This window comes from Lineus longissimus, chromosome 6, assembly GCF_910592395.1.
Source record: "Lineus longissimus chromosome 6, tnLinLong1.2, whole genome shotgun sequence".
NCBI lineage: Eukaryota > Metazoa > Nemertea > Pilidiophora > Heteronemertea > Lineidae > Lineus > Lineus longissimus.
In genome coordinates, this window is record NC_088313.1 from 8,318,573 (window position 1) to 8,330,193 (window position 11,621).

The window sequence follows — 11,621 nt, forward strand, 5'->3', positions numbered from 1 at the left end:
ACACGTCGGCAGTAGAGTTTAAGGTCCAGTCTGCGAGATTTACCCATTTCTACCCAGCCAAAAGCGGGTGATTGGGCTAGTCTCTCCATGTGATTCAATTCGCATGGATTCTTGTGTCCCGGTGCTGAAAGGATCCCTCCACAAGGGCAGACTACATCCGGTGGCACTGAAGTATGGAAGAAAGACAGAAGACGACCAATTTGCGAAAAGGATCATCATCATCATCATCATGGTAACAGCTGAGGATAAATCATGTTGCTGTGTGTAGAATTGATGGTCCAATATAGGTTAGGTTATCTGTTTGCGCACACATTGCAAGGGTGGAGCTTGCTTGAAGTAGATTGCGCCAGTCTACCGTAATTCACTGTTGCACATCCAGAAGCTAATATCCTTAGGCTTTGAGTCCTTAGTTTAGTAGAGTTTGACGAGTAATGTAATATATACGAACAACGCAGCAACAACTCAGCTGAGCGCCAGGCCCTTGGGCCTCTTGTTGAAGAAAGCCAAACGACGTTACTTATTTTTCTCGCGCCAACGCAACAATGGTTTTCAATCAACTCCCCGTGTTAATCAGGTGACGTCACATCCCATGCGCATTTGGATTGGTCGAGATACATCGCGTCAATAACAGTTAATTTTTACCAAGAAGGAAACCGTAAACAATGGATAAACTGACGAAATACCGCACCACTGACTGATAACAGTTCCAAATATCATAAGGATATCAACATTAAGGTAGTACTTTATCACCTCATACAGGTTTTGATCGATGTTATTAAACTTTATGCACGATATAACCGATCGTAAAACGTTGCCCAAAACCTCGTGCAATATTTTCCCGGTAAAAGTTACGCCTTTTGACGATAAACCAATCGAGCTGCCTAAAGAGGTAAATATATTTCGCAAGTCCATAGATACACAAAACCTCATAAGATCACATGAAAAATACCCTGACGTCTGTTCACGAGACTAAAAGTCACATACGATGTGTATAATTTTGACATTTAGAAGTTGACGAGACATCGTCGACAACTTGAAGAAAGTGAGACGGTATGACGTCATCACCAAACGACAAGTAACGGATTCGCCTTAACTTCTTTAAAATAAACATCATGGAAGCTAATTAAAAGTAATTATTGTGCCAAAAGCCGAGTGTAAAGATATATTGTTGCGGCTTTAAAAATGTACTCAAACTTTCATTGAGAATAGAGGCGTCTTTATTCTGGATAAGGACCTCGTATCGTGAGGAGTATAGTACACATCGATGAGGCTGACATAAAAGACTGAAAGACACGAATAATCAACAATCAAAACCTTACAAAACTCTGTAATGTTCCAGGATCAGAACATAAAAAATAAAATACAAATGTATGCACAGATTCGTACAATCTACTACCAGTTAACAGTTTGTCCCTAAATAGTGGATGTGGCTGTTAGTGTTGTCAAAACATCATACTCAAAACACCGTGCATATCAAGATCCCGGAGTCATCTTTTACAAAAGGGTCGCCATGGGACCTGAGGCACCCAGACTCAACTTCACGAACAATATCTGTTGGCCGGACAGATTTGTCTTAGCACAAAAATACACGGGCATCCGTACAGTGTCGCCACCTAGAGGCGTCTAAAGACAACCACAAACACATGGGTGAGCAAAAGTAGTGGGACACCGCCACATAAAAGTGACCTAAGTTACATAACTTGGGGATAACAGGGTCCTAACATAGTTTCCAGGGGTTCTATACATCTTTATCTTTATAGTTACCTTTATCCCGTCTGACAAGGCCTCGAAACTTTCACCGCAAAGGCGGACAAAAGAGGACAACTGCGTCCTAAACTTTGACAATTAAAATTCAATGGAGTTGGGCGGAAGCTGAGACAGCAGCGCCGCCACCCAAGCGCGCGAAAACTAAGGCGCCAAATTCAAATTTCTTCAGGACGCACTTGGCGGCCGTCACATGCCTCTCCTAAACTGTTGCCCAAAACAGTTTACAAACACTATACAATTCACCTCACAAAGTCAAAAAAAACAAAAACAAAAAAAACAAACAAACAAAAAAAACCAAAAAACTTTTGAAATCAGAACCAAAACAGTGACCATTAAAAACACAGGTCAGCTTTAAACATATCAAGTGAACCTCAAATTCCACGGTTCAGCTTTAAACTTTGCTGAAATGACCTTAAAACAGAAAGTCAGTCAAACTAAACTTACAGACACATTCAACTTTTCACTCTGCCATCTAAGCAACTAGGAAATTCAAATTTCCACTATGAAACCGAAACTTTTCCAACTTTCTTGCTCATAATGCTTCCAAAACCCCTCTTAAGCATCACAAACATGTACAGTACACAAATACACTATCTTAACTACACGCAGGTAAAAATTCAAAATACAGAGAAGTGCAAACATCATGTTTTTTAGAAAAATGTCTATTTGCTCCCACGAGCAATCTTTACATATAAGCACCAGTTGCTTCAAATTAGCAACCTGTACCAAGGGGAAAGAGAAATCACACAGTCATAGGAAACAAAATAACTGTCAGATTTCTCTCATCCCAGTCAAGACTAACTCATACATGGAGCACAATCCATGACCCAGAGAAGCAAGCATCACTGAAATGATGTAGCTCGACATTAGTCACCGGCCCTTCAAGCGTGCCAGCCCGATAACACCTAGGAATGGAAACCTTGGGCAATTCTAGCAGCTCGTTCTTCCATCTTTCCCACTCGTTCCTTACATTGTCAGGAAGAGGGTCGTCCCAGGAAGAACCACTCAAACACAACTCCTTCAGAATTCGTTTTCCTGTAAGTATGAAAGGCGATATTAGACCAAGGGGATCATAGATGGAACTGACGGTGGATAACAAGCCACGTCTGGTCAATGGCTTGTCTTTGATCTCCACCCTAAATCGTAGCATGTCAGATTCAACACACCACACAACTCCTAGAGTCTTTTCAACAGGTAGTTGAGTATTACCAAGCTCAAGACATTGGAGGTTCTCTGACAAGTATTGATTGGGAATATGTTTCAACACCTCTTTATTGTTGCAAAGTATCTTGTGAAGGGTGAACCCTCCCTTCCCAGCCATACTCACAGAGCCCAAAGCTAGGCTAATAGCCTGACTTGTTGTCAAAACGGAGGTGGCCCCATCATCTACATAGAAATTCCTGTTAAAGAAAGTCGCCACCTGGGGCTCGTAGTCGTCCTTGAATCTCTCAGCTGTTGCCTTTAGGGCATAGTTTGCGCAATTTGCAGACGAGGTCGCGCCAAATAGATGCACAGTACACCTGTAATCAACTGGCTCCTTGCTGACATCGCCGTCCTCCCACCACAGAAATCGCAAATAATTTCTGTGGCGGGGGGGCACGACCACCTGTAGAAACATACCCTGGACATCACACGTGAATGCCACTTCTTCCTTCCTGAAGCGGGCCAGGACACCGACAAGATTGTTTATTAAATCCGGTCCCCGGAGCAAATGGCCATTTAATGCCTCTCCTTGATAGGACGCGGCGCAATCAAACACGACCCTATACTTACCCTCCTTGTGAGGATGTGAGACCATGTGATGGGGAATGTACCATACAGAACCATTGTCCAGATCTAATTCGTTTTCTGGCACTCTCTCAGCCTGGCCGGCATCTATGAGCTTACTCATGAATTTCACATATTCTTCACCATACTTAGCATCCTTTCTAATCCTCGCCTTGAGACTCTGCGTACGCTTCATAGCCATCACTCGGTTGTTGGGAAGTCTCACCTGATCCTCACGAAACGGGAGGGGAATTTCAAAGTGTCCATCATCACGGAGTTTGATGCCACTGGAAACCTTTTCAATGAACAACCTGTCTTCAACAGATAGAGAATGAGAATCAACATCATTAGTATCGGCAAAGTCTTGGCCGAGTACCTGCAAAATATCAGAGGGGTTAATTTCTTTTGTACGAGTTCTGTACACGAAACGATCTTGTGAATTAGCAAGCCTTGACCCTAATTTATCCATCCTGCCAACCACGCCCCAACCTAGCGCCGTTTTAACACCATACGGATCATCTTCTCCCCCAGCGACAATCTGCCTTGGCCTGATGGCGCGCGCGCAATTTTGACCGATCAACATGCCAATCTCGATATCCTCACGGTATGGCATAATCTTAGGTGCCACCCCTTTGAGGTGGCGCCACTGTTTCGCGCTGGTTTGACGCGGTATCTGTGAGCGGCAGGCACCGATGCCTTTACGCGAAAAGACTACAGGGAGGCTTATTTTTGCAGATTCACCAAAACCCCGGACCATGAGGCCTGTCACCCGCTCAGCTGGCACAACACCTTCTGCCAACACTGTGTTGATTTTGAGATAGGTGCTATCACCTCTCTTATCAATGCCCTCCAGCACTGACTCAGATACGAAACAAGTGTCAGATTGATCATCCAACAATGTGTAAACCAACACCTCCCGCGAGGGGTCGTCTACATGATACACATACACTGGCACAATCATAGTGTGCAGACATTCTGAGCCCACATCACTTGACTCTGTACAATGCACAGTAGATTCAACAGGTTTGAAAGAGTCGTCGTGAAGAAGCGTGGGGTGGGCACGAGAGCAGGTTTTGCATTTATGCTTGCTTTTGCAGTCCCTAACCCGATGACCCCATTTAAGGCACCCCAGGCACAACCCATGCTTCTTTACGGCTTCCTTTCTATCACTAAGAGACATATTCTTGAATTTCACACATGAGTCAATTGCATGAGTGTTGTCCTTTGGACAGAGCACACACTTTGTTGGCCCTGTGGCCTTTTCAGTTATAGTTTCTGTTCCGGTAGCGAAGCTGGATCTCTGCGCAGGTTTCACACTAACAACGGATTTGGTAGGTGCGCTGGACGACCTATCCAGGATTGGATTTGACATGATTCGCGCGTGTTTCTTTACAAACTGTACAAGTCTGGAAAATGGTGGATATGAGTCGTTCACAACCTGGCCGGACCCGTCACTATCCGCTCCAAATCTCCATTTATCCACAACTGTGAGCCACCTCTCTTGCATAAAACGAGGTAACTTGTCTATCACACGGCGTTGCTCAATCGCGTCATTCAAAATACTCAGATTTGACAAACTGGTCATAGCCGTCTCACACTCGCACAAGAAATCCGATAGCTCCTGCATGCCTTTACCGTCACCAGGCTTGACTGACGGCCACTTGTCTAAGCGATTACGAAAGTTCTCAGACAACTTCAACCGATCTCCGAAACGCTCTTCGAGAATCTGCTTTGCCTTAGCATATGCTTCACAGGTGTTCAAATCAAGCAGGCCTTTAATGCAACGCTTTGCATCTCCTGCAGTGTAACGACCGAGATAGTACAATCTGTCCATAGCTGATGGGTATCTGCCCTCAACCAACACATTAAATGAATTTTTCCAGGATGGATACGAAAAGATGTCGCCTTTGAAAACTTCCGGTTCCTTTTTAGGAAGTCCTTCCCCCCGCCGCACCAACACATCGGCGAGAGTCGATATTGCCTTCGAAAGATCAAAGCCACTGTCAGCGGACTTCTCATGATTAGTTGGACTGGGGTCCCTAGCAGGCAAAACAGGAGGCGTCCTGCATTGCGGAGGATCAATGCCAGTATTTATATCCACGGCATGAGCTGTAGCCTCTGCAGTGGGCATAGTGCATCTCGCCTTGCTACATGTGGCTTCAACGGAGGAGAAATTTGGCTGTGGCGGAATGGGCGTCGACGCCCAACGAGAGGAAATCCAGTCCCTCGATGCTCTCTGCCGACTATCTGACAGTGCTTGCAACTGCGTCTGCATATGCTGCAGTTCATCAGCCAATCTCCTACTCTCCTGTTGGAGAAACATCGTAGTCTGCCTGTCAGCAGCATCCGCCAAAAGATCGAGTCCTCTTCGGTGCATTACGTCGGGAAAGTCTTTTACTGTTGCGGCTTTAAAAATGTACTCAAACTTTCATTGAGAATAGAGGCGTCTTTATTCTGGATAAGGACCTCGTATCGTGAGGAGTATAGTACACATCGATGAGGCTGACATAAAAGACTGAAAGACACGAATAATCAACAATCAAAACCTTACAAAACTCTGTAATGTTCCAGGATCAGAACATAAAAAATAAAATACAAATGTATGCACAGATTCGTACAATCTACTACCAGTTAACAGTTTGTCCCTAAATAGTGGATGTGGCTGTTAGTGTTGTCAAAACATCATACTCAAAACACCGTGCATATCAAGATCCCGGAGTCATCTTTTACAAAAGGGTCGCCATGGGACCTGAGGCACCCAGACTCAACTTCACGAACAATATCTGTTGGCCGGACAGATTTGTCTTAGCACAAAAATACACGGGCATCCGTACAGTGTCGCCACCTAGAGGCGTCTAAAGACAACCACAAACACATGGGTGAGCAAAAGTAGTGGGACACCGCCACATAAAAGTGACCTAAGTTACATAACTTGGGGATAACAGGGTCCTAACATAGTTTCCAGGGGTTCTATACATCTTTATCTTTATAGTTACCTTTATCCCGTCTGACAAGGCCTCGAAACTTTCACCGCAAAGGCGGACAAAAGAGGACAACTGCGTCCTAAACTTTGACAATTAAAATTCAATGGAGTTGGGCGGAAGCTGAGACAGCAGCGCCGCCACCCAAGCGCGCGAAAACTAAGGCGCCAAATTCAAATTTCTTCAGGACGCACTTGGCGGCCGTCACATATATTGACCTAAAGTCGAAAACCGCACGTATTTTAAATGCGCAGTTTTGGAATGACGAACTTTTGAAAAGGGACCGTCAACTTGACTCAGGTCCCAGGTCATTGACCCGTAGTGTAAAATACACAGTAAACAAAGATTTGTACAGCTTCCATAATGCACTTAAATTTTACCAGACGTCAAAGAATTTTAAAATAGCTCGAATAAAATTGGTATAGACACAGATAGATTTAAAAAGATGACTTAGAAAAAGGGACCAGATAATTACCTGGTATTTTGACTGGTTAGAATCCATATTCACACTTTGATAATCCAAATAGTAGAATTCTTAAATCTTGATGAAAAATCGTAGGACTGACTTGAACAATTATATTCCAAGGGATGAAAGTGAGGATGGACAGGGTTAAAAGGGAAAAGATGCAGAAAAGGGACCCAAATGACATTATTTTAAATATGTATGGTTAACTCCTAAAATTTACATCCAAGTCAAAACACTTTGTTAAATTAAAGAAACCTTTAAAGGAAATATTTTACAATGATGCCAAAGGCGAAAAAAGGGTCAAAATCTCTACAACAGGCAACAATGCAGCCTCACAGCAGCCTGGATACGGTTACCAACGCAACCCTGTTGCAGTGCAGCAACAACAAACCTTAACCTGAGTGGCCAATTTAGCCAAATTAACCAAAGACAATAATATTGAAATATACTACAAAGTATACGGAGGGAAAGAGTATTTGAATGACGTACGTGGCAGTGTACGTATACTTACCTTGGGAACATGAAATCCACAGGGGCTGGGTGCACTGATGAAAGCTTCATGGAGCTGAAGCCCATTAATAATGCACTCTGAAGTGAGTGCGGGGCCCTAGGCCCAAATGGTTGCGACAAAAATCGACCACTTAGGTCTCGTTAGGGAGTTTTTCCCAAATGTACGCGATGATGACGTGCCCCATTAACAGGACGTAACATCTATTTTAAAATGCGTTTCCAAAGTGAATGCATGAGGACAACCCATTTGAGTCGTATATCACTGGAAACGCCCGATTCATGCATTGTACATGTCGTTGTAGAACTTGTCAGGTTTAAGAATTGTAACTCGTCATAGCATGTTGCTCTTGAGATGGTTGTTCATTTCAACGTCAGCCTTTTTAGCTCACCTCTTAGCAGAGGTGAGCTTATCCCATACCGTGGCGTCCGTCGTCCGTCGTCGTCGTCGTCGTCGTCGTCGTCTTCGTCCGTCGTCCGTTAGCAGGGCACGTTTCGTAACTGTTAGAGCTATTGAGTTGAAACTTGGTACACATGTACCCTTATGTAATGAAACATTGGAGACCAAGTTTCGGTCCGATTCGTTTCATGGTTTGGCCACCAGGGGGCCAAACGTTAAAGTTAAAAAAAATGCAATATCTCCCTTAATAGTAGTCGGGAAATTTTGAAAAAAATATGGTAGGTACTTCTAGCAAAGGTGCATCATATATCCTCCGGGTTTTTGATTTGACCTCCTTTTCAAGGTCACAGAGGTCAAATGGTGTAAATTGGCCGTTAGGATGTAACGATGGCACGTTTCTAAACTGCAATGACTATTGATACCAAATTTGGTACACATTTACCCCTTAGTCAGGTGATCTCAGGGACCGAAGTTTGGTCCAATATGATTCACCACTTGACCACCACGGGGCAAAATCCAAAAACCTTAAAAATGTGATTATTCCTTAACTTCTTGCCCGATTGCCACCAATTCGATATCATGGGTACATCTAACCACCATACAGTATATGTCACACAGGTTTTTAATTTGACCTTCTTGTCAAGGTCACAGAGGTCAAATGGCGTAAATTCGCCGTCAGGCCGTAACTATGGCACGTTTCTTAACTGCAATGACTATTGATCACAAATTAAGGACACATGTACCCCTTGGTCAGGTGATCTCAGGTACCGAAGTTTGGTGCGATCTGCATAAAATGTTTTTTTATGTAATGCACTTACGTTGCACGGGTGATATTTGACGTCAGATATGCGGCAGAACGATCCTCTCCTTTGACTCGTCAGTAAGAAGAAGTTACGTAGTACATGTAACGTTAGTTCTAACACTGTGTTTCAGATCTGTATCCCAGTCGGTTGTGAAACAGGAAAAAAGTGTCCGGTAATAGTGCATAAAGATAAAAACGTCCTAGAGAAGCCACGTCCACAAATAACTCAGATATTCAAAGCACATAATATGTTCCTCCGATTCTATTCGATGCTGCACCCCCCCCCCCCCCCCCACACACACACACACCCGCACGCACGCACACACACTCTACCTTGATTTCTTCCCTTTCCCCTTCCCCTTCCCCTTCCCCTTTCCCTTCCCTTTGCTTGTTTTACAGATCGAGCATGACCAAAACGTGTTCTGTGACTTGAGGAAAGGTTCTTGTCCGCATATAGATTCACAACCCCAGTGAAACCATCTGTTACACATATCACAGCCGATGCTGTTATTCGAGTCCTTCAAAACGTCAGATTCATCCAAACATGCCTTGTGGCAGATTGGGCATTTGAATGAGCTGTCATCCATTAGTGGCTTCTTAGGTTTTGAAGACGTAGATGGTTGCACATCCTCCTCTTCCTGGTCTCCTTTCCTTTTACACGTCTTACCCTCCGTTAGGGCCGCAACTTTGTTCCTAAGGGCTAACTTCTTTGTTCTGGGAATAGCCTCTTTAATGATCTGGGCGGCATCATGTAGGCAAACTTTCGTGTAATGGCTCACAACCGCATTGAAGATGTCCAGCTGAATAGTGGTTACAATGTCGTCTTCAAGTTCCGTCACCTGAAGGGGTAGGTCCACACCAGAAAATACATCAAACCAGGCCACCAAAAGATTGTCGTCTGCAGCTATAGTATTGTCTATTACCTGGTGAAGGTTCTTACTGTGTTTATCAAGCGCTGCTTTGTTTAGGAAGGGCAGGAGTCGAAGGTGTAAGTCACAGAAAAAGGCGAAAAGTTTGTCTCCCATGTGGAATAGCCCATGGCTGGCCTGTTGCTTAAAATCTACGAATTCTAGAGTGTCATCGTCCATTGTATCATTGTGCACGTCCTCCTCAGTCACTCTCAGCGCGTCTAAAGTCTTGCCCTTCAGGTAGTTAAAGTTCTTTAACTCCGAAATCTTATCACCCGTCGCTGATAATCTTCGTGCGCACTGTGTTGTTCGCCAGAGTGTTGCGCCTCCAATATATCGGATTTTACTTTTTGCTTCTTTGCTCAAAATGGTAATGTTCTCCACAGACGGTGCTGCACCTCCAGCTACAACTCTTTCTGCTTTTGACTTGATGCTTTGTTTGAACAACCACAGTAAAAGTTTACTTGAAAACTTCATTATCGCATCCTTTCGCGACTCCTCTTCACCCGATGAGAATAAAGTCTCAACGAGTTCAACAAACTCAGACGATGAACAAAAAGCCAATGTGTCTGTCCACGCTTTCATCCACTCGCCTGGTCGTCGCATCGATCCTCTGATGATTTCGGCACATTTAGAGTAGCATGTAGCGGTAAAACCATGCAGGGCCTCACTGTTAGCTTCCATGATGATAGCAGCCGTTTCCGATGGTGCTGGCCGATCCAAAGTAGCTACGAATTCATCTAGATTGTAGGGAGACTCGATTGTCTCGGCAGCAACGTGCCCCGTTGGTCTCTCCGGAGGCGTCCATTCGTAGCTGCAAATGAGCATAAGATATATGAATTATCATAATACAATGTTTTAGATGGGCGGAATTCATATAGAAATATAATAAGATAATGGGTTACTTAGTGTGCTTGGTATAATCAAAAGAGCATGCAATTTCACCATAGGAAAGGAAATCAATCTATAATCGTGTTTTTTTAGTGTCTTTATGTTCATCAAAATTAGTGATTTCAGTTTTGTGATTAGTTAATGTGATTGATAATGATAATTCAATCTCACCTTCCACGGCGAACTGTGTCGTTATCAAGGGGGGCGTCTTCGATTGTCTGCCTACAGCATTCCAGGTCTTGTCTTAGTTGCATGTTTTTGATTTCGGCGTAGTATTCATATACTTCTGGTTTATGACGAAGGGTCCCGTACCTGCTATTGTAATTTATTATTCTCAAACCAGTCTTTGTGACGGAACGTCCGATGGCAACCCCTAACTGTCCGGCCGTAAAAAACCCAGAGCAGTCGACTTCCACGACAGGAAGAGTCAAGCCTTGTGCCCGGTGTACAGTGACCGCAAAGGCCAAAAGCAACGGATACTGCCACCGTACAGCCCGTGACTTTCCCTCTCTTCTGTCGTAGAAGTCAAACATCTCCTGCTCCAAATGAATAAGCCTGCCTTGAATGTCTACGATGGGTCCATCTTCATCTAATCTCTTGATGATGCCTCTTGTTCCATTGGTTATACCACCTGTAAGGAATTAAATACATGACAGTAAGGAATTAAATAAATGACAGTGTTGGGTGTACGGTACTACAAATAAACCTGCGTTGGGGATTGCGGTGAGCTTTCCAAATCGTCAATGTGTGAACACCTTCAGTAAACGTTGATCTCGCAAAACTCACAGTCGTCATTTCGTGTCGGCCTTTACAACGCAAGCTAAGTTATATTTTCATGTGATTCCGCTCACCTTTGATATTCCGAATGATGATGACAGGGGCTCCAACCTTGAGATACAGCAATTTTGCCGCTCGTGATTTTTTCAGAAGACGTGTTTCTCCTGTTAAAGAAAATTATCATAATCATTATTGTATGATTAATTTAAATTAGCATTTTTTGGGAATGTGGGTAAGATGCTTTTAATCAACGGGTAAGATCTGACACTGACAGAATTCAATATCAATAGTGGTATCCAGCATGCAGGATGTATGTTCCGATTGACTTGGCTTATTGCTCGTCCGATTCGAGAAC

General features: G+C 43.8%; 1 protein-coding gene across 1 annotated transcript; it reads right to left on the reverse strand.

Moving 5' to 3' along the window:
- Positions 1-2,569: 2,569 nt before the first annotated feature.
- LOC135489921 (uncharacterized) lies at positions 2,570-5,911 on the reverse strand. The gene has a single exon (XM_064775551.1). It carries the CDS (start codon positions 5,909-5,911, stop codon positions 2,570-2,572), a length of 3,342 nt encoding a protein of 1,113 aa, XP_064631621.1.
- Positions 5,912-11,621: the final 5,710 nt, after the last annotated feature.

Excerpts from the sequence above, each read along its gene's own strand:
- LOC135489921 (XM_064775551.1), bottom strand. The coding sequence starts at position 5,911 with ATGCACCGAAGAGGACTCGATCTTTTGGCGGATGCTGCTGACAGGCAG.